The sequence below is a fragment of the Diplotaxodon limnothrissa genome, linkage group LG14 (genome assembly GCF_057381915.1).
Source record: "Diplotaxodon limnothrissa isolate DT_005_m linkage group LG14, D_limnothrissa_male_GT1.1, whole genome shotgun sequence".
NCBI classification, from domain to species: Eukaryota; Metazoa; Chordata; class Actinopteri; order Cichliformes; family Cichlidae; genus Diplotaxodon; species Diplotaxodon limnothrissa.
Genome location: NC_140609.1, coordinates 20176361 through 20202656, shown reverse-complemented (window position 1 = coordinate 20202656; position 26296 = coordinate 20176361). Strand labels below are relative to the sequence as shown.

Here is a 26296-nt window from a genome sequence, read left to right as displayed (position 1 = left end):
CAGCAAGATATTTAAAAAAACAGTTTTGTTGATTAAAAAACACTATATCGGATTCATATCGGTATCGGCAGATATCCAAATTTATGATATCGGTATCGGACATAAAAAAGTGGTATCGTGCTATCTCTAATATAAACACAGACAAACAGGCACACACAGACACAAACATGCATTCCCACCCTAATGCACACATATACAAATACTTAACACTCACCCAACGTAGGGATAGATATACATGGACACTGTACACACAATCACACTCCCCAAACAAACTCTATACCCCAGGTCCAGGTACCCTCGCCCCTGGAGGGGGAAACGGCACCTAGACCCAGGAGATGTTACCCTTTCCCCCGGGGTGGAGGCAAGCAGACCGCCCCAGGCTCCGCAGCAGCAGGGAGGCCCCAAATCCCAGATCCCAATCGGACCGTCAACACCTATATGTATGTGTTATGAGAGTGTGAGTAATGTGGATGTCTAAGTTGTGGAATAAAATTGAGGCACGGGTGGCCAGATAGAGGCACGGGTGAGGCACACTATAATTAAAAGATAAGATATGTGCAGTAGCATGGCATGCAGTAGTAAAGTGCATTACTGCTTATCTCATAGGTGCAGAAGAAGTTTTGATCCCTTATGGTGAACACACATTGACTTTATTGCCAGCTACAAACAAGAATCACTGCAATATGCTGAAGTAGGGTTACAACACACTGACCTCACCTTACTTTCTGCTTTTATAACAACATTTTAAAAAGGACATTTCAGTGCCTCCTGTAGCTTCTCCCTCACTAAAATCTGATCAGAGCTTTTTGCTGTTGTCTGTCTTCTTTCTGTCTTTATTGTGTATTTGCTGGTTTTTCACAACCTTTTCTCCTCACTTGTTCTTCCAGCTATTTCTATAATATTGCTATTTTTCACCATTCGCTTCCTTCTTTCTCTTTCACCCATTTCTCCTAACCTTCCCCCTGTATCTCTGTCGCCTTCTTTTCCAGCCACTGTTCCTTTTCCCTAACCTCCGTACAGTTCGCTCGCCTCCTCTTTCTCTGTGCAATGATGACAGGGATGCAGGCAGAAGCAGAGGAGAGTGCTGAGCTAAACAGAGGCGCACAACTAGGGCAGCACGACTGCCTCCAGGGGTGTGTGTGTGTGTGTGTGTGTGTGTGTGTGTGTGAGTTTTCTCGCGGACTAACACAAAAAATGGGAGCGATGGAGCGACAGGGACGGACATTCAGAGCAAGGTGGCGAGGCAGCAGTACAATTATAGCTACTGTACAAAAACCCTCTTTATTTAATAAAATTCAACCTTCTTTGTGAAACAGTATCGAAAAAACTGAAAATCAACAAAAAAGGAGACTAACAGTTGTGAATGTTTACAACAGTCCTTTCAGAAAATTATGTTAGATCTGGAGGATGGTTTGAAATTATTGCTGGATGTTTGTAGGGCTGATATCCCAATGCCGTGACACGGTGCAGACATTACAGTGCACATTAATCTGTCAATTACTGGACTTCATGTAGTTAATGTGGGGGCTTTTTAATGATGACTTATTATTAGACATTATTCAGGCTTCTGTCATGCTCCTATTAGTTTTTCATGAGAGCTTGGAAGTGCTTGATCTTTAATGATGGTCTTGCTGCTAGTACACTGTACTGTAATGTACTGTCATCTACTCTACTGATAACCAACCATTGTTTTGGTGTGGCCTGTTTTGGCATAATAATGGATTATATGAAACAGAATCCTACGAATGCCAAAATGGGACCAGCAAAACATGTATTTGTTATATAGATGTACAGTAATGTGCAAAAATCCTGGGCCAGAATCTATATTTGTGCTGGCTCGTTGGTCTAGGGGTATGATTCTCGCTTCGGGTGTGAGAGGTCCCGGGTTCAAATCCCGGACGAGCCCTGAATGGTTTAAAAAATATTTCATGTTTTCTATGTTTGCCCCCCAAAAAATATAAAGAAATGAGTGGTAGCTCAAAACTATTGCATGTTAATGTTTATACATATTTTCCCAATAAAAACAGGACCTATCCATACATTTAGAAACACACTAACGTATTTCAAAAAACAGTTGAATATAAACTTGATCTCCTGACTGACATACTGTCAATACATGGCTACAAGTTGTTTTGTATATTTACTCCAAAACGTTGTTTAACGATCGCTTTCAATCTGTATTGTCATCTTTAAATAAAGTGACAAGTCACACATGGTCCCCTTTGTGTAAGTGTGAGGAGTTCAGCCCTGCCTCCTCTATGGAGAGCACAGGAGATGAGAGAAAAACAAGGAGGTCAAAATCTCCACTCACAGCAGGGTTTCGAGGGATGTCTCTGGTCGACAGCTGTGCTCCGCGTTATCAGATGCAATAATCGGCCTTTATTGGAACAATAACAGTAATTTAATTTTCAATCTTATCGGCCTGTAATATACTGGGCACCAATATATCATACTTATCTAATTAATAGTACATATCGTGTTACAGTAGTGGTCTGATAAGATGTACACACTAAATAGAAACACTGAGGGACATCGTGATGACATCGTGATAACTGAGTTACAATCAGTGTTTTCTGTGTAACTTTTATTAATAACAACTAGGAGCCTTCAAAGTGCTTAAAAGCAGGCAAACTTAGGACCCGTATGTCATTATTGAAACAATGTTGCCTTGCTTCCAATATCAGCAGTTAGCTGAACTAAAATAAGTTGTAAGATCAATTTATAATTTGTGTTTTCATGCAAATCAGATTTCAAAGAGAAAAAAATATCAGTGTTACTTTTTGATCATGTGAAAGAGTCAGAAAAAAAGCATTTAAAGGCTGCGTAGAGACCGACAAGACGGAGAGTAGTATATTTGTACTGATGTCACAGTCTCCATGGAGATACTTGTTAGTATGTCAGACGTGTAGGCCCTCCCACTTGGCCAGGCTCAACCTCAGGAAACAGCAGCTCACAAAGACATTTGTTCAGGTTGGCATATGTTTTTTCTCTGCGTGCATTTGAGCGCGTGCATCGGCGTGTACGAGCAGTTATGCTCACATGACTGTTTTTCCAGTGCGATGAACTCTGTCAACCAGTAGTTTTCATCTGAACTGAATCACAACAAGATTCAGATCCTATGAGTTGCAGCCTGCATATGTGCAAATATGTTTGCATGCATTTTTGTATGTATGACTGTCGGCATTTCTGAGAAACAGACAGTCACAGGCCGCGTGAGTGTGTCCCTCTTCGATGTATGTGTGGGGAAATGCCGTGTTTGTGTGTAGATGTAGACTGTATGTATTATGCAGACCTAGGAGAGCCTTGTGCTATAAATAAAACAGGGCTGCAGTGTGCTCACTGGCGGAATAATCTATCTGACACTATGGAGAAAGAGGGAGAGCGAGAAGGAATGGAGCAGACAGAGACGAGTTCAGAGAGAGAGGAACGAAAGACGAGTGAAGAGAGAATGAAGAAGAGGAACTGAAGAAAAAGGAAGGAGCAGGGTTAAGGACTGAGCAGGAGAGAGAAAAATTAAAAGGGGCTAATCCACAGGGCCTCTAGCACTTAGTTAGCATCATGACACAACTCAGAGTCATGTTCAAAAGGGCGGTAATGCCTTTCTTCACTATCTCCTTGTAAATCTGCCATCCATGCTCGCCTCAGTCTCTCCCTTCTACATTATGTCTGCAAAGAGCAAAAGGTGGCTTGTTTTGTTTATGTTCCTCACACCTGTGGTAAGGACATGTAGCAGGTCCTGCACACATTTGTCATTGGGTGTAAGTGCTTGTGAGCAAAATGTCAGAAGCTATTAAAACCTCACTGAAATCTCTCTGATACTGTGAAGATATTGTTGGCAGTAGAGCTGCCGGTTATGGATTGGGTCGCTTTTTTTTTTTGTTACAGTTTACCCAACTTGACCACATCTTTTGACCTTTCGCCAAACCAGTATTAGCCTTCTTTGGCTGAAGTTTTTGTTGTCCATGGATCTACTAACATTGTAACTGTTGCTAATGCTAATAAACTTTATCCAGTTCTTACAGACCCTTTCCCAAGAAGTCTGCGTGCATTTATACATTATAAAACATTTGATCTTGCCTTTCAAAATCTTATTCAAAACGTTAGCTAAATCATAGTAATCTGCTGTTGCTGTAATTCTAATCTGTGTTGTAGTTACAGCATTATGTATATGTACATTTGGATGCAGACTGCAATTTTTTGACTCATTATGTTATTATTTGTATGATTGCATATAATTTTTTTATTGAAAACTAATATTGAGCACATCCAACAAACAGCCACCGAATAAACAGCTGTTGACCTTGAGCTATATCTAGACGACTATAATGGGGCTTGATATTGGATAATAGCTGGATATTAAAAACATCAGTAGGTCTTTTATCAGTCATAATCCAAACGTGTCACTTTTGTTTCATTAGTACAAGTACTGTAGATCATTATTTGTCTGCTACTAGTATTAATTGAACATGGTTATGATAACAAGAATCTGTCGTTTTAAAGCTACAAAGCTGATGTCAAAACCACAGTCTGCCTGCTTTCTTTAAGTAAGGAAAAAGTAAATAGACGTTTGCCTCTTTAACTCTTCTCCCTGCCAGGTGATGGAGTTGAAGGGTCAGATGATCCATGTGCCCGAGTCGTGCTCCGTGATGTTTCTGGGCTCTCCCCGTGTGGATAAGTTGGAGGAGCTGATGGGCAGAGGTCTCCACCTGTCAGATATCCCCATCCATGATGCCACACGGGATGTTATCCTGGTTGGGGAGCAGGCCAAGGCTCAGGATGGCCTGAAGAAGAGAATGGATAAACTCAAGGTAAATCGGTTGACAGTGTAGGCTCTGGCAAAGTAACTAATTTACCCATTTAACTAATGGGAAGGCTTTCCACAAAGGTTTACGAGTGAAGTTTTGTGTTTTTGTGCTTCATCCAGAAGCACATTTATAGGTCAGATTAAGGACAGACCAGCTGTTTGGGCTTATATATCAAGAATAAGAAAGTGTATGGTCTTAAGCTATAGTCATTTCACTCATGTGTTTGTTACGTTGCAATCTTTTCTTGTGATGCTAAGTATGAACTCAATGTTGAGAGTTACGGCTCACTGCTTGTTGAAGTCTTAACACAGTGAGTGTCTACAGCAAGCTACTCTTCTCTCTTTTTCCTCTACTACCTACTGACTGCCTCACTTCATGTGAGGCTCACCTTGTTCTTTGCTGCTGTTCAGTTTGTCAGAGACCAAGTCATGGCGCCTAAACTGGTGAAACTACACAAAAATATTCAGTATGTTTATTTGAGCTTTTCCACAATGCGAACAACTGAAGTGAACAAATTAAATCCAGTGCCTCAGCTGTACCGGCTACTTAAAGCTCCATATTGACTGTATTAATGCATACTGCCTGGAAAAAATGTGGCTCCTGGGACTTCCTCTCATAATTTGCTTTCAAAGTACCCTTGAGCAAGTCACTGAGTCTTGACCCAATCCTGTGCGTCTGTTCATTGCATCACTCTCACTGCAACTACACCCCCAGGCTAGTGTTATAAATAGCTATGTCTGAGTCAACTTGCCTGCTTGAACAATGGTATAGCACTAAGAAGCTTACCCAGAGATGCAAATAAACATATACAGACACACACAATCCAGAAAAAACAATCACACATAAATACATTTGCATCCACCAGCATTTTTAAAAAATTTGATGCAGTACTCCCACATCTCAGCATCTCTGTCATCAGTGCCCTCTTCAAAGCAAAGCGCACAACCTCTCGCTCTTCTCTTCCAGGCCACATTAGAGCGGACTCATCAGGCACTGGAAGAGGAAAAGAGGAGAACCGTGGACCTGCTTTATTCCATATTTCCGGGCGATGTGGCGCAGAAGCTGTGGCAGGGTCAGCCGGTGCCCGCTCGCAAGTTTGATGACGTCACGATGCTCTTCTCAGACATTGTGGGGTTTACTGCCGTGTGCGCTCAGTGTACGCCTATGCAGGTCATCTCCATGCTGAATGAACTTTACACACGCTTCGACTACCAGTGTGGCATTCTGGATGTTTATAAGGTCAGTAGACCGAAAGATATCCGCCTCCTTCATAGGATGTAGTAATAATAGAACTGTGAAATATTATTTAGGGAGGAGCAGTTTGATTTGGTTGCAAATGTAATATCTTTACCGGTTAATGAGTATACTTGTGTAAAATGAGTTCATTAAGATTGTTTTCCCAAATTTAAACCTTCCCAGAAAGTTAGAGCCCTCATTTCTTGGAATCTTTGGAGTGTTACCACACGAGCCAGCCTTTTCAGGGTGTGTCACTGTGTTTGTGCAAGTGCGTGTGCGTGCACTGTGTGTGTACGTGCCCTCATGTGTGGGTGCACTTGTGTTGTGGAAAAAGTAACTGATTAATGGCCAGTCTGTGAGAGCTTAACAAAGATGTGTCAATATTGTCCATCTGACAGTGTGGCTTTATGCCTAGTTACTGTATCACTGTAGTCTGCTGTCTTTTCCTCTTTTTTCATCTTTACTTTCTGTTACCAATCTTTTTACCTGTTTTCAATTTTTCCACCTTCGCTCCTCTCCATCATCGCCATCGTCAGTCATCTTTCATCTCTACCTTGGTACCTCAGTGAGCGTGACGGCAGCATACAATTTCCCATAAAAATGCGCTGTTACTGTGTTCTCTCTCAGAAGTGTCACACACATATCAGATACACGGCGAAGTGAGATGCAGAGGGTGAAGGCAGGGAAGTTGACTGTATGTAACGAGGTATATGTGTATAGCAGGGGAAGAGTTAGGGTGTCAGCTTGTGTGTGTCAAAGAGAAAGCAGAAACAGGAGGACATGGTGAGGAGACTGAATCACCCATATGTCGCCATTGTCATGGTTACTGTCGAAATGATTTAGCCGGTGGCAGGCCTTAATGAGAGCAGTTTGTCTCCAAGCCTCTCTACTCCCCTTCCCCAACCACCACCACACACACACAAACACACACTTCTGTGCCATTTTTTAAAAGTCTGTGTCCATGACACCTAGTTTGTGTTGTCATGTGGAGACATCCATGAAAGTGACACTTTGTTTGCTTTATTGACACGTGCGTTCTTAAACTGTTTACACTTGCTGCTACTGCAGACTAGGAAATACTTGGCTTTATGGCTTAAATCTTCTTCTGTTTATGCAGCAGTTGTCATAGTTTGGATATTACACAGAATCAGTATACTTGAGAAGAGGTGAAACCTCTCTTAAGTGTAAAATCCTCATTAATCAATGGGGATTGGAAAAACTAATGATGAGCACAGAAAATGTGACGTGTTTGGTATTCGTACACATCACACAGTTTCTGCCGATTTGTTAGCTACACCCTGATGTGAATCTCCTGTTCCACCACATCACAGAAACAACCGATTGAGGTCTGATGGAGGCCATTTGAATACAGTGAATTCATTGTTCTGCTCAAGAAACTGGTTTAAAATGATTTGAGCTTTGTGACATGGCACCAGTATGATAATGTGAAGATGGGGTACACTGCGGTCATAAAGGGATAGACATGGTGAGCAAACTGTGTTGGTTAATTGGAGATAAATGATCTGAATTTCAGGAGCAGGACCACACCTCCAAACACGCCCTTTCTGGGTCTTATCTATATATGACCCCCCCAGTTCTTCGTGTCCCAACCTCCCTCCCCTTTTTCAACTCTTTCACTTCTTCATTTCTCATTAGTACATGGGGATCTGCCAGGCCCATCTAGGCCTTCCCCAAACTGCAGCTCAATTCTAGATTAAGCCATTCATCTTTATCTACTAAAAAATGCTGCCAAACCTAAAATAAGGACGTGGGCCCAGCTAGTGAAACGGTACTCAGTTGGTACTCAGAGGCACTATTGCACCACCACTGGCATCCCGAACTGTTGAGAGAAGGCAGGATGGGTCCATGCTTTCATGATGACCCTGTTATCCAAATGTTGCAGCAGAAATGGAGACTCATCAGACCAGGCAACTTTTTCCAATCTTCTACTGTCCAATTTTCAGTGAGTGAGCCCAATTGAACTGTAGCGTCAGTTCTTTTTCTAACTTCGCTCGGTGTTTCACTATGGGAATCGCCTCGGCGTGACCAACTACGGAAGCTCCAATGACACCACGTCTGTCTATGACAGACCTGTCGAGCCGTGCTCAGGGCTCCGCCCCCTCGTACTAACACGGCCGACCAGCTCCTCCTAACTCATTCTCGCTTTCTTCCCGTGAGAAACTACTTTGAGCTCCCTCAGCGCATCCAGGCTAACTTGATTAGCTGCTTAACAGTTCTCAGGCGTCCCGTGTAGGAGTACGTCGCCGAACGCAGTTTTTCCGGTTCCAGTTTGGATCGTGCTGAGTAAGTCCTTCGAAAGAAGTGTACTTAGAGTTGCACTGTGGAACAGCAACCGCGTCAGGCGAGCTGTCCCAGCGGTTCCTGGTTTTAGTTAGCAAGGTAGCCGACGTTGTGTGACTCGGGCTAACGCGTTACGGCGAGCTGTTCGTTAACTTGTTAGCAGGCCACGAACCACATTAGCGTCTCACTAGCATTAGCTTGTTGGTCGACGTAGGGTTCGGTTAGCATTAAGTTGCTAACGATATTGGCTAGCGGAGTGCAGCTAACGTGTCACGACGAGCTGACTCCCGCCGCGACTAGATCGGATTTAACACCCGCTGCTAGTCCTAGCTACTTACGGGCTAACGTGTCGAGACGAGCCTGGTGTAGCCTAGTCTCACCCCTTTCCGCTAACCATGTCTACGGCTCCTACGCCCGCCAAAAGGTCGGAGCCGAAGGCTAAAGAGGCTGCATCCCGCCCGTGCCCCGCATCATGCGGTGCCACCATCTCGGGCAGGGACCCTCATCCAACGTGCATTGTCTGTATGGGTGCCAAGCATGCTCAGCTTCACTGGCGGACCCTCAGGGATGCCCACACTGTGCTTTGATGCCAGAGAAAGTCCTGGAAAGGAGGCTGAGAGTAGCAGTAACGAACAGTCAGGACCCCTGCCTGTCGGCTGCTACTGCTACGAGCGATATCCGTCATCCGCAAGCCTCCACAAGCTGGGCGGACATGATGGAAGAAGAGTCCCCGCTCATGCCCCCATCGTTCGAGGACCTCCTCGATCAAAACGTGGGCGAGCCGGGTGGCGAGGACGCGGAGGGCGATGCCGACTCCGACCTCCTCGACCTGGAGGACATGGATGAGGAACAGGAGGATGACTCTACCTTTCCTCCCCAGCAGTCCAGGCCACCGAGTGGGGCTGAAGTTGCACCCCTGGTGGACAGCAATTTGTACGAGGTCTGTAACGGGCTGCTGCCAAGCTAGGCATCCCATGGCCAGCCGCCCAGGATGCCGAAGGGGCAGAACGCGACTTGTACGACGGCAAGAGGCTCCCACCAGCCTTGCCGCCATCAAAGCAGCTTCTGCCAGCAGTCCCAGCCTGCATGAAAGAAATGAGTCGCTATTGGTCAAGCCCTTTTAAAAGCAAGCTTCCGACCAAGGGCTGCTCTAAGCTTGAGATCCAGGGGATGGGTGAACTGGGGCTGACTGAACCCCCAGCAGTGGAGCCTTCAGTGGCGTATCACCTTCACCCTAACCGCAGGGCAATCTCAGCTTCTTCTAGCATTTCTTTGCCCAACAAGATAGATCGCCTCACGGCATCTATTTATCAAAGGACATACAAATATGCTGCACAGTCAGTGTGCTCGCTTAATGCAGTCACACTGCTATCAGCATATCAGGCAGAAATTCTGGAAGACATGGGCCGTCAGCTTGACTCGGGTTCCCCGAACCCAGCCCTCTGGGATGAAATCTGCGTGGTTAATGATCTCATTCTTCGCTCCTCCAGGGGAGCAGTCCAAGGGTGTGGTCGCGTTATGGGCCTTGCAGTCTCGGGTGAGAGAGCCTTGTGGCTAAACCTGTCAGGCCTGGGTGATGCTCAGAAGGCTGAGGTCATGGATGCAGCCTATGACCCAACCAAGGGTCTCTTTGGCCCAGCCCTGGAGAGAATGAGAGAAACAAGCACCCGCAGAAAGCAGGAGGGTGAAGCATTCAATCTCTGCTTACCCAGAAAACCTAACTCTCAGCCCCAGCAGGTGCCAAGAGCTGGCTTTGCAGCAACAGCAGCAGCTGCGAGAGGGAGACAGAGTGGGGTCAGAATGCAAAGAGGAGCAGGAGGCCAGCAGGGTGCCCACCAGGCCAAGGTAGAGAACCGAAGACCTTGGGGCAAGCATTCCTTTGTAGCAGTTGCTGCAAAGAACAAGCCGTCACACCCCGGAGAGGGGAAAAAGAAGCGGTCAGCCTAGCACACGCATTCTGTGTCACCCCTCTTTTCTTCCCCAAAGAGAAGGAAGGTGTTAGAAGGGGTAACCAAATCACTCCAAAGTTCAGGGTCTCCGGAAGTTTCCAGTTCACCAGGAGCACCCTCTCAGTCTCCTCCTCCAGTTCAGGGAGGACAGACTTGTGGACAAATGGCGCAGTGTCACCAAACACTTCTAAGCACTCTGTCTGTGTCACCAAGCACTGCCCAGAGTCACCAGACACTTCACTGTGGTTTGGGGTTAACAAAAGAAATAAAACGTGCATTTCTGCAGCCAGGCAGTTTGCCAAGGGCAGAATGTCCCCCCAGTTTCAAAATAAAAACAAAAGAAAATCACTGCAATTTGTCTTTGTTCCCAGCGGGGGGAGCTCACGCTCTTCCCGAGGGGGAGAGCCCCAACTCCTTCCGGGAGACAGGGGTGACGTCACGCTACCGCTTCTTCAGAGGCCCGCTCGCAGCGCGGCTGGAGCGGTGGCGCGCATGCGCAGTTCATCCCTGGGTCTTGTCAACCATTTCCCATGGTTACAGACTACAGTTTGCGGCAAAACCACCGAGATTCGGCGGAGTGTTAGCTTCTGTGGCCAGTCGCGATTCAGCGAATGTGCTGGAGGAGGAAATATCCTCCCTGTTACACAAACAGGCGATCGGAGCGGTTCCCAGCGAAGAAGCTCAGCAGGGCTTTTACTCCCGCTATTTCCTCATCCCGAAAAAGGACGGAACGTCGCTCCGTCCTATTCTGGATCTGCGTGTGTTAAACAAGCATTTGAGAAAGTACACGTTCAGAATGCTCACACACAAGACGCTTTGTCGCTCAATTCACACAGGCGATTGGTTTGTTACAATCGACCTATCAGACGCATATTTTCACATCGCCATTTATCCTCCACACAGGAAATATCTCAGGTTCGCTTATCAGAGCGTAGCGTATGAGTTTCAAACTATCCCATTCGGGCTATCCTTAGCTCCGAGGGTGTTCAGCAAATGTGTGGAGGCAGCGCTGTCTCCGTTAAGGAACAGCGGCATCAGAATATTTTCTTACATAGACGATTATCTAATATGCTCACGATCGCGCGAGCAGGCGATCAAAGACTCCGAGGTGGTGGTGAATCACCTCACGGAGCTTGGGTTCACTATCAACCTGGAAAAGAGCCACTTGGAACCCGCACAGTTTACAGAGTATCTGGGGCTCAGAATAGACTCCATCTCTTATCGTATCGCACTTTCAGAGCGGAGGATCGCATCCTTCACTCACTGTCTTTCCCGTTTTCAGCTGGGGAAAGTCGTGCGGTTCCGACTCTGTCTCCGCCTCCTCGGCCTCATGGCCTCGGTGATATCGGTGGTACACTTGGGGCTGCTTATGATGAGAGATTTTCAGCGGTGGGTCGCTTCTCTGCAGCTGTGCCCTCGCCGACATCTCAGTCGTGGTGTAAAAATAACGCAGCCGTGTATTGCGGCTCTCCGGCCCTGGAGGAGCCCGACAGCTCTCGCGGCGGGGGTACCGCTCGGGGCAGTATCATCCAGGGTGACGCTGACCACAGATGCATCCCTGTCAGGTTGGGGTGCAACTATGATGGGCAGAGCAGTGAATGGCGTTTGGTCACAGAGACTCACTCTGAATCACATAAATGTGCTGGAGCTCCGCGCAGTGCTCCTAGCCTTACGGCATTTTCTGCCGTATCTCCGGGGTCAACATGTTTTAGTGAAAACAGACAACTCCACTGTAGTTGCTTATATCAACCGCCAGGGCGGCACCCGTTCCCGGCAGCTACACAGGTTAGCCAGGGAAATAATTATGTGGAGCAGCACTCGGCTCCTCTCCCTTCGGGCAACTCACGTGCCAGGAATTCTGAACAGGGGGGCGGACCTCCTGTCCAGAGGAAATCCACTGTTCGGAGAATGGAGGCTTCACCCACAGGTGGTGGAGCAGATTTGGCAGAGATACGGCCGGGCTGCCGTAGATCTCTTCGCCTCGCGAGAAAACACACAGTGCCCCCTGTTTTTCTCCCTGTCAGACGCACACGCGCCACTGGGCGTGGATGCGCTGGCCCATCCTTGGCCAAAAACTCTGCTGTATGCTTTCCCTCCCCTCAGCCTGATCTCCCCAACACTGATCAGAGTGAGGGATCAGGGGCTGTCTCTGATTTTAATAGCTCCACGGTGGCCATCCAAACACTGGATAGCAGAAATCATCCAGCTTCTGGTGGACGAGCCATGGCCACTCCCCATCCGCAGGGACCTTCTGTCTCAGGCGCGGGGGGAGATATACCATCCCCATCCAGACCAGGTTGCTCTCTGGGCCTGGCCCGTGAAAGGTGGAATTTGAAGGCAGCAGGCATGCCTCCGAAGGTTATTGAAACCATTCAGAATGCCAGAGCCTCCTCCACCCGTTCCATTTACAGCAGTAAATGGCGTGTTTTTGAAGAGTGGTGCCATGAAAAGCAGATTATCCCTTTTCAGTGTTCAGTGGTGGAGCTGTTGTGTTTTCTTCAAGACTTGCTGGACAAAAGGAAAGCTTTTTCCACTATAAAGGTCTATTTAGCAGCTATTTCAGCCTGCCACGTGGGGTTTGGTGATAAACCTGCTGGGCAGCACCCCCTTGTAGGTCGCTTCATGAGAGGAGCGCGTCGAACGCTCCCAGTTTCTAGACCACTGGTCCCTTTATGGGATCTGTCAGTCGTTTTAGATGCCCTCTCCCACCACCCCTTTGAGCCTATTGGGGCAGTGGGGTTGAAGTTTCTCTCTCTTAAAACCTCTCTGCTGTTGGCTCTAACCACAGCCAAGCGAGTTAGTGAATTACAGGCTCTGTCTATTCACCCCTCTTGTCTACAGTTGGCCCCGGGACTCACTAAAGCACTCCTGAGGCCTAACCCAGCCTTTGTCCCTAAAGTGTTGGAAACATCATACAGGTGCCCTACAGTAGAGCTCCTAGCTTTTCACCCCCCTCCATTCTCTTCCGAGAGGGAGCAGAGGCTGAACACTTTGTGCCCTGTCCGGGCCTTGGGGACTTATGTTGACAGAACAGCTGGATTCAGGAAGTCGGATCAGCTGTTTGTTTCCTGGGCCTCCCCTCACAAGGGCAGGCCCGTATCACGCCAGAGACTAGCTCATTGGATTGTAGAGGCCTTAGCTCTGGTTTATAGCTGTAAGGGCTTGCAGGCCCCCCCGGGACTCCGAGCACACTCCACTAGGGGTGTGGCCACATCCTGGGCGTTGTTCAGAGGTGTATCAGTCCAGGATATTTGTGCGGCAGCAAGCTGGGCTACGCCGCACACGTTTGTCCGGTTTTATCGGCTGGATGTTGCACAGTCATCCCTGGCTCAGATGGTGCTGGATTCTGGTGCCTCAGGTTCGACCTGAGATCCTGGAGTAGCACTGGAGAGTAGCTTCGGGAGCTGGCGCAATCCGGGAGTGGGCCATATCTCCCATAGTGAAACACCGAGCGAAGTTAGAAAAAGAACGTTGGGTTACTTAACGTAATCCCTGGTTCTTTGATAACAGAGTGAGGTGTTTCACCAACACTTCCCTCCTTGCTTAGGCACGGAAAGAAATCTGCTTGGAATGAGTTAGGAGGAGCTGGTCGGCCGTGTTAGTACGAGGGGGAGGAGCCCTGAGCACGGCTCGACAGGTCTGTCATAGACAGACGTGGTGTCATTGGAGCTTCCGTAGTTGGTCACGCCGAGGCGATTCCCATAGTGAAACACCTCACTCTGTTATCAAAGAACCAGGGATTACGTTAAGTAACCCAACGTTTCCTGTTCTTAGTTGACAGGAATGGCACCTGGTGTGGTCTTCTGCTGCTGTAGCCCATTAGTTTCAAGGTTTAATGTGCTATATGTTCACAGATGCTCTTCTGCAGACCTTGGTTGTAACAAGTGGTCATTTGAGTTACTGTTGCCCTCCTATCAGCTTGAAGCAGTCTGAACATTCTCCTCTTACCTCTGACATCAACAAGACTTTTTCACCCAGAACTAACTGCCTTTTCTCTTTTTCAAACCATTCTCTGTAAATCTGAGAGCTGGAGATGGTTGTGTACGAGGCTATCAGCAGTCTTTGAAACACTTAACGCTTTCTTTCATCATCATCTTTCTTCCTCACTCTGATGCTCAGTTTTAACTTCAGCAGGTTGTTTTAATTGTGTCTACATGCCTAAATGCACTGATTTGCTCACGATTTGAATTGGTGTAAATAACAAAGTGGCCAGTGAGTGGATTTAGGTTGATCCAAGCATCTCTGCCTCCCAACCCATTAACAGGGAAGCATAACAATGGTTAATATATAGGACAATCATCAGGTTCACTTACCAGCAATTCACCATAGTAGAAACAATTATTTTTTTCCACTTGAATGTAAGCTTTAGGTTGATCCTGGTTAAGTACAAAAAGTTTTAAAATGTTCATGGTTTCCAGGAAAACAGATAAAAATAAACCCACAATTGATTGGTTTTATACAATACTGATAATTTTATCATGATTAACTCATTCACTGCCATTGACGTCTATAGCCGTCAATTGCAGTGAATGAGTCAATGGGTTTAACTCATTCACTGCCAATGGCTGGCAGTGAATGAGTTAAAAACATTTTAACTTTTTTTTGTCTAAGGCAAGAGAGATATGCTGTAGTTTATATATTTTATCAGGAATGAGAGCAAGGAGAGGTCTCTGCAGAGAAGTAGTGAGCATTCCTCAAATGTTTTTGGGCAGAGATGGGCCAGCACAAGTCACTTCAGCCAACCATGTCCAACAGCTGAGGAACACCCACTTGGGCTCTGCAAAGGCTCCTTACTCATTGAAGTCCTTCAGCTTTAGCTTAACATAGTTACATGTACTCATAGCCACTCTTCATTTTGCAGATTGAGACAATAGGTGATGCCTACTGTGTGGCAGGAGGGCTTCACAAGAAGGTTGATAGTCATGCAAAGCCGATTGCACACATGGCTCTGAAGATGATGGAGCTTTCAGAGGAAGTGTTGACGCCTGACGGTAAACCTATCAAGGTGAGTTTTCATTCATTTTCCATCTTGCGTCCCTTATAATAATTTCAACTTGCTAAAGGGGTTGAAAGCGTCTGTTTATTCTCTCCTATTCTGCATCCCTAACCTTTTTTTCCTGCTATTTATCTATTTTTTGTATAGAAAGCTGTCTCCTGAATAAGTTATATACAGTTTAATCTTGTGCTACTGTTGATCCTGTACCTAGGTTTACGTTTCAAACTTCATGTGTGTGTGTAATTGTAAAGCAAATCATACTAAAAGGCAAATTCTGCTGAATTGGTTGTTATCAAAATAACTTAAGCTGATCCGAAGTCCTTCTGTAAGGTTGTGGTTACAATTTGGTGCCGAATGATGCTGTTTATCTCTTCACTTCCCAGATATTGACATTCTTGACAATGTGGACTTATCAAACCAAGTGTGATCAGTCAGTTACTTACTGATCAGAATCCCAAATATCTCACCGTATCCTCTCCGGTTATCAATCGTTATTCCATGGCAGTTTAAACAATGCATTCAGTCATAACAGTAGCTAAATGACTGCATGCAACAAAGTGCAAGTGTTTGTTTTCACATAAGCTTCATTAGTCTTATATTTCCCTTTTAACAGTTTTCTCTGATTCATCCACTTCCAACAAGATGAAACCTTAGTTTGAGTGCACCATTCACTGAGCTGCCTCTGCACTACGATAATGCTTCCTTAACAAGTTTAGTTTGCAGTCATTTCTCTTTTATGTCCTGTGGTTATAATTATAAATAAGACTTTGTGAGACTTTCTAGCAGTGCCAGAAACAGAAAGAAAAAATCTGAAAAGATATGAAGACGTTAGTGACATTTATTAATTGCCAAGAGATTTTCTTGGCATATTACCACCCTTAAGCCAAGCACCGAATACTTTATTTAGAAGTGCCGTGAATTAGCCAGCTATTGTGAAGCTTTGGACTGCATGCTTAATTTGAAAATTTCATCAGCCAGTTAGCACTATTAACACATTGGTTAAAGATGCTTTAAAGATCCTTTCTTGAACAAGAAGCATATTTATATGAAGTGTGCATTTAAGTGAAGAAAAAAAAACACTCTTAATCCTGCATTAATTCTAGTTTTGCAGCTGTTATCCCAGGATATCAACATGTGTGACAAAACATACTGTGCATACTATGTGCAGTCATTTATTTTTAGTACTAAAAAGTGTTCCAGGAAGAGAAGAACACAGGTAAAGATAGGCTCCCCTTTTCCTTTTTCTTGATTCTTCCCTTGTTACTTTTTCTATCTCTCAATTTTTCCATGTTTTCTAATCAATAAATAATATATGTTAAGATGGTTTACCCAAGCCAACAACATATTTAAGACAGCCTAAGTGTTGCTTAGCTGACATTGGTGCAGTTAATACTCTTTTTTTATCTTTCTTTTTACACCAGGTCTAACACATAAGTTTGTTGTATTTTATGGACATTTTTATGTCCTATTGTTGTTCTATTGTCGTGTGAAAGGAACACTTAATACAGTTATATTGCTAGAAAAATATACTACAGGATATGGACAAAAGTATCTAATCTCTTAATCTTGGAATTCAGATGTTTACAGTCAATTCAATTCAATTTATTTTATATAGCACTAAATCACAACAACAGTTGCCTCAGGGCGGGTTTACAATATAGGTGACAACCCTACAATAATAAAGAGAAAACAGAGAAAACCCCAACAATCATATGACCCCCCTATCAGCAAGAGCTTTGGCGACAGCGGGAAGGAAAAACTCCCTTTTAACAGGAAGTAACCTCCGGTAGAACCAGGCTCATTTGCCAAAATCGGACAAAGACATGCTGTGGATTAGAAATTAATAGACAGAGATTAATAATAATGAATGATTAAATGCAGAGAGATGTATAAACAGAAAAAGGTGAGTGAAAAAAGTTAAGTGAAGAAGAAAATGGCATCATGGGAAGCCCTCAGCAGCCTGGACCTATTGCAACATAACTAAGGGAGGGAGGATTGCCCTAACTATAAAGTTTGTCTTTTTTTGCCAGTCCCATTTTTACAGGTGTATAAAATCCAGCCTGTAGCCACGCTGTCCGCCTTTACAAACATTTGTGAAATTGTGGGTTGTTCTAAAGAGCTCACTAAATTTGAGCCTAGTACTGTAACAGGATGCCACCACTGCAACAAGTCAGTTCGTGGAATTTCTCCTCTCTTAGATATTTCATGATCAACTGTAAGTGGTATTATTGCAAAGTGGGAGTGTTCGAGAACCACAGTAACAGTAAAGTTAGAGAGCAGAGTCGACAAGTGCTGAGGCGTGTAGTGCGGAAAAGTTGGCAACACTCTGCTGACTCAGTAGCTGTGGAGATCCAAACCTCCTCGGGCATTAACATCAGCGTTAAAAACTGTGCGCCTGGTGCTTCATGGCCTGGGTTTTTATGGCTGAGAAGCTCCTGTAGGTGTAATGTGTCCATATAGTGCCACATTTAACAGCTGCACTTGAAATAGTAACAGTGGTACTGTCCACATCATGTTGGTGTTGTGAGCTTTGACACATCATCGCAAAATGATCACTTATCAGCTCATTTTCATAGGTACGAAAATGAAAGCTAGTTTGTGGAACTGCATTTAACAGTGGTCTCACTGTACTTTTAAAAATGCTTTAAATTGTGTGTGGCTTCAAAGAGAGAGGAGAAGGAAAGCTGCGGGAAAAATGATGAGTACAGTATTTTAAGTAGGAAGGGAAGCAAAGAGTCACGAAGGAGTGAACCGAGTTTCAACCTCTCATGTTAATTTAGACGAATAAAAAGGAAAAGGGAATGATTTATTTATGACTATCCTTAGTCCAGTCACTGTGAAGGTCACCCAGCACACTTACGATGCCAAAGTGGCTTTGGAGGCTTTGCTGTATTAAATCGTATTACAGGCTGAGGCTTTGATATTCAGTGTTTTTCTTATTGGGAATAACCAAAACATTTAGAAAGTCCTAAATAAAAGATACTGAGTAATGAGTACTTCTGGTTTAGTACAATTTTGCAAAATATGAAATTAATTAGCTCTTTTTTAAAAGACAAAAATGGATATTTGTGACTTTAACAAATTGAGGAACAATAAACATCAAGACCCACAAACCAGGCATAAGTGTAAGAGAGACTAAGATGGACAAATGTTAAATAACAGAGAGAATGCTGCTCTGTGTACTGCATGCTCCTAACATTGTCCATCCATCTTAAAATAGAAAGACCTTGCCAAGCATTTTTGGCCTGCTCTCTTGCTCTCCCACTTTCTCTCTCTATTTTCCCCTTCCCTTCTTTATCTTTCACCTCCGCCTCCTCATCTCCCCGCCGACTCCTCCGCAGCCTGGCTCAAACTCCTTTCTTTAATTTCACCTCTTTCTTTTTTTCCCTTCATCCCGAAATGCAGTCTTGTTCTGCTTTCCCTGTTTTGCACGCTTTGTGATGCTCTCCTCCTTATCTCTCATCACTTTATGTTGGCATAAAGATATTCAACACTTCAGCATGACAAATGGTGTTCAGCGAGTGCACTCAGCTCCAGCCAATGCTGCACTGTTATGCAAACTAACACGAGAGCTGTGAGAGAGGAGTGAGAGAAAATGTTTAGCCACGGAGAGAAGACTGAGCAAGTGATCGAGTGACACAGAGACATATACAGAGGAGATGTCAAGAGAGATTCACGTATAGAAACCAAACATTGTGCCGTATGTTGTTTTTATCTACATTATTGCCTCAATTACAGGTCTATGCCACGATCTGTATGTATGCGTGTGCTTGTGTGTATGAGTGGGTGTATGAGTAGGTGAGCAGGTGTGGATGGGAGTGATGTAGTGCTTGCTGCGGCTAATAGGAACTGTTCCCAAACCTCAATGGTTTTCTCACCAAATATACTTCACAAAACACACTGTGTTAACACTCTCTGTATGCAGGTTTATATTCAAACTAAACAGTTGTTATTCTTTTTTAGTGGGCCTATCCCCAGCAAACAGAGACTGCATCTGCAGAACTGAGAAATGGACATGGACGTCCATGCAACCTGTATAGGACATTTACATGCAACAACCCGGCAGGTTGTTGCATGTAAACGATGCTCAGTTGGTACTATTCCTTAGCCCCTCATCTGTTGTTCCGACAAGGTTTGGGGAAAACAAAAATATATATTTTATTTATTTATTTTTTTTCTCCTGTTATTTGGTAGGAGGGGATAAAATGGCTCTTTTGATGTTGAAGGTCGTTGAACTTGTACCATTACACAACTACTGGCAGCATAACCCATTAATACAAGGCGCGATGGGACACTTTAAATTTTGTTTATGGCAAATTCTGACTCTACCCTCTGAATGTCGCAGCAGAAGTGGAGATTCATCAGACTAGGCATGGTTTTCCGATTTTCTATTCACCAAATTTAGTGAACACATTCAAATTGTAGCTTCAGTTTGTTCTTCTTAGTGGACAGGGGTGGCACCTGGCGTGGTCTTCTGCTGCTGTAGTCCAACACCTTCAAGGTTCAGAGATGGTCTTCTGCATATATTGGTTGGAACGAATGGTTATTTGAGTTACTTTTGCCTTCTTCAGCTTCAAGCAGTCTGGCCATTCTCCCCTGACCTCTGACATCAACAAGGCATTTGCACCCAGAGAACTGCTCTCTGCAACATCGTTGATGGTTTTTATGGGGAAATCTCATTAGACCAGCAGTTTTTCAAATACTCCAACACCTGCAGCCAAGCCACATTTATTTAAATCACATTTCTTCCGCATCCTGATCCTCATTTTGAACTTATCTTCACAATGTTTGCATGCCTAAATGCATTGTGTTGCTGTCAAACAACTTCTCTCTGAATTATATATTTTAATCTCTAATATATTGATATGATGATAAGAGAAAATAGCAATGCACAGTTTTTTGATTTATACCAACCCGCTCCTCCCTGCATGCCTACTCGTCTATTCTATAAAATTTGTCAATGACCACCGAATTGGTACAAATTATTAGGCACTTAATATTAAGTGTCACCTATTAGGGAATAATCTCTAACAGGCATTTTTTCCAGTTTCAAAGTCTAAAAAAAGGCTTCTGTTTTTTCTTTCTTTCTTTCTTTCTCAGAGCACATGGCAACATCATTCAGATTGCTTCTTTTGTCTCAACAACAATCAGAAGCCCAAGACATTCAGTTTTGCAATGCTATAAAGAGATGGTTGCATAGCATGTTTAGGAAGCGGGACCCATTTGACTTTTTTAATGATTGACTAATCAGCTAACTGACTGTTTCAGAATTACAAATCTGACTTAACTTTGCTTAAGTATTGCTGCACTTTTGCTTACACTGGCTAACCCTAGCTCCCAGTTTTTTCGGTACATCTAGCCAAAGCTAATGCAGTCTAAGACAGTGGTCCTGCCAACAATTGTTTTTCGTTAAAACTGTTTGCATGACTAGGTATTTTTTTCAGATAATGCTATAGGGTCTATACCTTACAATACGAAGAATGACTGATGTTATGTTAAAATGAAACCTAACTGAGCCTTAAAGCAGTTTCCTTAAATGTGTTTTACCTCAGTAAAACTTACAAACTGCTGAATGACTGTATGAGAAATATTCACTCTTTAACAACAACTCCCTCCTCTCTGTGTCTCAGTCTGTCTCCATCTTTGTGCTTCTGTCAGCTTGGCCAGAGGCTAGAACGCGATTGGTCGTCTGCGCTGCTGCGCCATTTGCTCTTTGGCTCACTGAAGGCCATGTGCTATGGATGCTGACTCACAGCGAAAAGGGAGGGGAAGGGTGTATGAGTTTTACAGTGTCTGTGTTTTGAGACTGAGAAAGAAAGAGAAGTGTGGGCGCTGGATGTAGATTTGTTTGTGTGAGTGTCTGTTGTAGAGACAGACAAGTACATGGCCATCTGTAAGCGGTTTAGCTACAAAAATAGGTCACACTAGTGCACCTAGCAGCACCTTTCTCCTGTGCTTTCTGTCTCTCTCATTTCCTTTGTCTCTCCGCCTCTGCTGTCAAGGTTTTGCCATCTAATTATAGGGTTATTTTGTCTCCCTCTCCATTGTCTTTCAATCTGTCTTGCTCCTTCTCTCTCACTACTCCACTCGGCTGTTGTTGCTATGACTACCATGCACTGTGCTGGAATGCACAGTGTGGCATTGATTACAAAGGTGAAGAGACGCTCAAACAGATCATTAGAAATCTACTGGGTTCCACCAGAGACATTATGAGGAATCTTGAATAGAAATCTATGAAAGCATCCAACAACACCATAGACCACGGTTGTTCCGCTCCCAGCCTTCAAAGAGCCAATCAGCAGCAGAACCAGAAAACATATCAGCCAATCACGCTGTTGCAATGACACAACATTCAAGGTTCACAGCACCGTATTGGTAAACAAATATAGAGACCGTGGCTCAGGGGGTTGGGAAGCATATCTGTAACCGGAAGGTCGCCGGTTTGATCCCCGGGCTCTCTGTCCTGGTCGTTGTGTCCTTGGGCAAGACACTTTACCCTACCGCCTACTGGTGTTGGCCAGAGGGGCCGATGGCGTGATATGGCAGCCTTGCTTCTGTCAGTCTGCCCCAGGGCAGCTGTGGCTACAACTGTAGCTTCCCTCCACCAGTGTGTGAATGAATAGTGGCATTGTAAAGCACTTTGGGTGCCCTGAAAAGCGCTATATAAATCCAATCCATTATTATTATTATTATCTACTTGTTGTAGTAAAGATGTAGGTATGTCTGTCTCGCATGTTTCCTGTCTAACTGTAGCAATAATGTGAATCAGCATGACAGCAAGAGCTCCAATGGGATAAGCCAGGGATATTACAGGATTTAAAGCAACATACAAGATGAAAACCAAGCAAGCAAAAAAGATGTGACAAAAGAGTGAACTTCAGTTACAACCAGCACGAGAGACAGGAGTTAGTAGGACCTCCATCATACAGCCCTAGAGTTCAGCTGGCAACCACGTGGCAACCTCTGGTCTCTAGGGAAAAATTTGTATTCCCTGACCAGCTGACAAGAGTCTGCTGGAGATTGCTGGTGAAATTGTTGTAAAGAGGGTCATTGCTTTGGTAGTTTGCACAGAAGATGCAGATTTGTCTACAGACAGTCACTGAGAGGTTTTGAAACCAGAAACAGGAAAAAAGTTCTCCCTTACTGCTGCAACCAACACGTTTCAAAAGGCACACTTGTACTTTTAAGGGGAGACAAATAATTTCCATTTCTTCAATGCAAACTATGGGGGACTGTGGACAAATACTAGCGGAATTGCAAGGAAGTTTTAGTGCAGCACTGTATCCGGACCAATTTCACTACGCTGTCGATCGTCTGAGTTGTTTTTAAAAATAGTTCCCAAGGTCTTTCCAAAATGCGCTCCAGTGTGTGTAAAGAAAGACCAAACAAGTCTGACTTTCCTGTAAAAGTTAGGAAAAGTTGTAAAAGCTGTTGGATATATTTTATTGTGTATTTTCATATCTGATTCTCTAATTTGGTTTGCGATACTGAATCGAAAAATAACAAGCCCGGTCTTGCACCAGGTAAAAAGAATACTTACCTGGTGTGTCGAATAAGTCAAAATATGGTTTTAAAATCCTTATTGTAGAAAGAGTCTTCAAATACTTCAGGACTCGGTAGCACTGGCTTATTTGGGAGGGGTCTGTTCGCACAGCCAGACATGTACACCCCCACAATGACTTGTCCCCGAGTGGTAGAAATAAATGCTTGGTTGAGTGACCATGAAATGCAGCGATAGCCAGATAGCTTTCACTCCAGCCATTTATAGATTCATGCTTCAGCCAGATTATAATACGAACACCGCGTTGCTGCCATGGATCTGTTACCAAGTGGAGATGAAATCAATTATTTATTTGATTAATTTCCCTCTCATGCTCATGCTATTTTAAGATTTTCATCTCTCAAAAAATCTGCTTCTCCAGGATATCAGATTAGGTAATAACATCCAGACTAATATGGAACCATGATTACGACGCTACAGTTTCCATTTATCGGATCAATGCACACAACATAGCCTTTGTACTGCAGGATAGACAGCAAACAAATTAATGGCATCAGCCTGGTTCAGCAGGGAAATCAAATTTATGAACATCTGCAACAGTGGCAGGTTTGTTTACTCATTTTAGAGGCCAAGACGAGTTCAGTTTGGGCGCCTTGCTCTGAACTTTGATGCGGACAGTAATATTCTTTGGACTGTAAACAGACTCAGGTAAAACCGCTGTATAGAGTCTGTTTTAATGCCAAGTGCATGCGTGCTTCCAAGATATGCACATGAAATCCTTTCACTGCTTTAACATACCTTCCACTTCTGTTTTTTTCTTCTCCCACCACCTTCTTTCCTTTCTGTCTCAGCTGAGGATAGGTATTCACACAGGTTCGGTGCTGGCAGGTGTGGTCGGTGTTAAAATGCCACGCTACTGCTTATTTGGAAACAATGTGACGCTGGCCAGCAAGTTTGAATCAGGAAGCCATCCCAGGTGTATCAATGTTAGTCCCACAACGTATCAGTAAGTACCTGTGCTGTATGTTGCATAAAAATGTGTTTCATATATACTGTATACAGTACCTTAAATTATGGAAGTATACGCCCTCACAGGCTTTTTATTTGGTGTTACTGTTTTAGTGTGACTCATTATTCGATCATAATTTGATTTAATATTCATGTTATTTTACTTGACCTCTGTTTTACTTTTTTTAATCTTCTCTTATTTTCGTCTCTTTTCAACAGACTGTTAAAAGACGACCGCTCTTTTTCATTTGTCCCTCGTTCAAGGCTGGACCTCCCAGAGAATTTTCCCAAAGAGATCCCAGGGACATGTTACTTCCTGGAGGCGGGCACATCCCACAGTCACGCCTCACTGACAAGCTCTCGCTCCGCTCCTCCGGCCTCTATGAGGAAAGTCTCCTACAGTATTGGGACCATGTTTCTAAGAGAAACAAGTTTGTAGAGCCCATACACAGACCAGGTTACACAGTTAATTATTATGTTAGTGACTGGATTTTGAACTTGTGCAGGAAACCAATTACACAGATCTTTGGATATGCAAATGCATTATTTAAGAAAAACTTTGATTCAGACCTGTGGGATGGCCTGTATAAATGAAACTTTGAAAAGGCTTTCATCATAAGTGAAGAAGAACAACATGCCCTCGTCTCTCCTGAGCAAAAGAGATACGGTTCAAAAGACTTAAGGAACAGCTACTGCGCTAGTCTCACAAGGACCCTCCCCCAGGGAAGTGTACTGATGGAATCAATTAGAAGAGAAACCTTAATATAAACCTTCATGATCTAGCTGGATTCCTCAGCTCCAGACCTGGAATCTGGTTCTCTCTGACCTGCGTCTAAACACGGGAATGCTTGGAGAAAGCCTGGGGATAGACCAAACATATGACCGTAATTGCACTCAATAGAAATGGAACTGCGCAAATTGAACAAATCCACTTCCCATTAACAAACTGGGTGCTGAGTATAAAGTTGGGTGAATTTTTGCAAGATGGCAACATTGCCATAAACGTTTGCTGTGCATCATGGCCACTTTTACAAGGATGATAACAACACAGCAACCCCTTCCTCCCCTAGCAGCTGTCTCTATGTAACGTCATGCTTTACCAAACATACGTCTAACAACTGCTACTTGTTATATTAGGAAGCATCAACCTAGGAGAAGTTGGTTGTGGTGGCGGGTGATTAATGAGAGGCACAAAGGAGACAATTTAGTAGTCATCTAAGGACAAATGCCAAAACCACGAGCATTAGGCTGACTTTATAGGTCTGTCTACTTCTAGCCTACTGAAAACTATAACCAACCCAAGTCCAGCCATTTCATTGCATATTATATGTGTAGGTCTGAAAATTATTCCCAGCTCAGTGCCTTTTTATTGCTCAAATTTGGACAGATATAAGATGAATTGAACTATATATATACTATAGAAAATATAGGGATCGCTCAATTTATCTCATGTTTTAAGTTGTTTTATGACTTTTTAAAAAACGGTTAATGACATGAAAGGAAGAATGACATTTGCCAATGCTTTTAAGCCACTTTTGTATTTGTTGTACATTTCACTCTTGGATGGTAATGATTGGTTGGCAAGATAAATCAAGCCTTCCTCAAAGAATTCAGATATTTTAATTTGCATTCACTCGACTGTGTCCAGATCCAATACTACACACTAAATAGTACTTATAATACAGTACTGTGCCAAATTATTCACTTAGTCGTAGTATGCGTATCTTACACAGTTCACACTTACACACATAACCTGTTTTAACGGCTTTATATTTTTAATATACAGTATGCAGTTCTCTACTAGCCCTATCAGGTGCAACCACCAGGTTTCAGATTACGTAGTAGTCTGAGTATAATTTGCTCAAGAAAATCAAGCGATGTCAAGCAAATTCATCTGAGACAGTCTTCATAAGCTATCATCATGCAGCGGGAGCTGAAGGTTTGAAGTTGAATAGTCTTTGTATATTTGATAGCCCCGGCAGATTTGGGTATTATTTTATAGTTACTGCCAGTGTTCTTAAACAGTTGAGTAAAAAAATGTTTATATCAGTTTAAATGGTTGATTAAGGTAAAAAAATATATACGGGGTTATAGTTTAAATTATATCGATATATATTTGATGTTAAATGAAATGTTTTTATTATGATATGAAGGGAACAGCGATAACAGCCTAAATGAAATTATTACTAATGGATGGCCCCCAACAAGCAAAAAACATGCATAAGATCTGTTATTTAAATCCAAATGAGCGGTACTCATTGCTTCCTTTCCATGCTTGACAACATCACATTATTGCTCATGTTGCTTTAAATCTAACTTACTTAATAAACTGATAATAACATCTGTTCCGAAAGAAAAGAATGGCTTTGTCACTGGTTTACTCCTGCACAGATTATAGTTCATAATTTTAATAGAAATAGGATGTCGCAAATTCACTACATCTTGCCAAATGACATTCTTGTTGCTTGAACCCAACAAGATAAAATAAAAAAGTGCCAAA

At 43.7% G+C, this 26296-nt stretch overlaps 1 protein-coding gene, 1 non-coding gene and 1 pseudogene across 2 annotated transcripts; all 3 read left to right on the top strand.

Annotated features, from left to right (window-relative positions):
• The first annotated feature begins 1834 nt into the window (after positions 1–1834).
• Positions 1835–1906, top strand: trnap-cgg (transfer RNA proline (anticodon CGG)). The gene has a single exon. It is a non-coding gene; the product is annotated as a tRNA-Pro (tRNA).
• Positions 1907–2933: 1027 nt separating this feature from the next.
• gucy1a2 (guanylate cyclase 1, soluble, alpha 2) lies at positions 2934–24235 on the top strand. Its single transcript, XM_085370114.1, has 6 exons — positions 2934–2970; positions 4596–4808; positions 5772–6044; positions 15153–15296; positions 23640–23794; positions 24016–24235. The coding sequence occupies exons 2-6, from the start codon at positions 4599–4601 to the stop codon at positions 24233–24235; spliced, it is 1002 nt and encodes a 333-aa protein (XP_085226240.1). The 5' UTR covers positions 2934–2970; positions 4596–4598.
• LOC146618753 (uncharacterized) lies at positions 8738–10289 on the top strand (annotated as a pseudogene).
• Positions 24236–26296: the final 2061 nt, after the last annotated feature.

Coding starts and splice junctions, on each gene's coding strand:
- gucy1a2 (XM_085370114.1), top strand. CDS start 4,599: ATGGAGTTGAAGGGTCAGATGATCCATGTGCCCGAGTCGTGCTCCGTG. Junction 4,809..5,771: donor AGAGAATGGATAAACTCAAG/GTAAATCGGTTG, acceptor CTTCTCTTCCAG/GCCACATTAGAGCGGACTCA. Junction 15,297..23,639: donor CTGACGGTAAACCTATCAAG/GTGAGTTTTCAT, acceptor TTTCTGTCTCAG/CTGAGGATAGGTATTCACAC.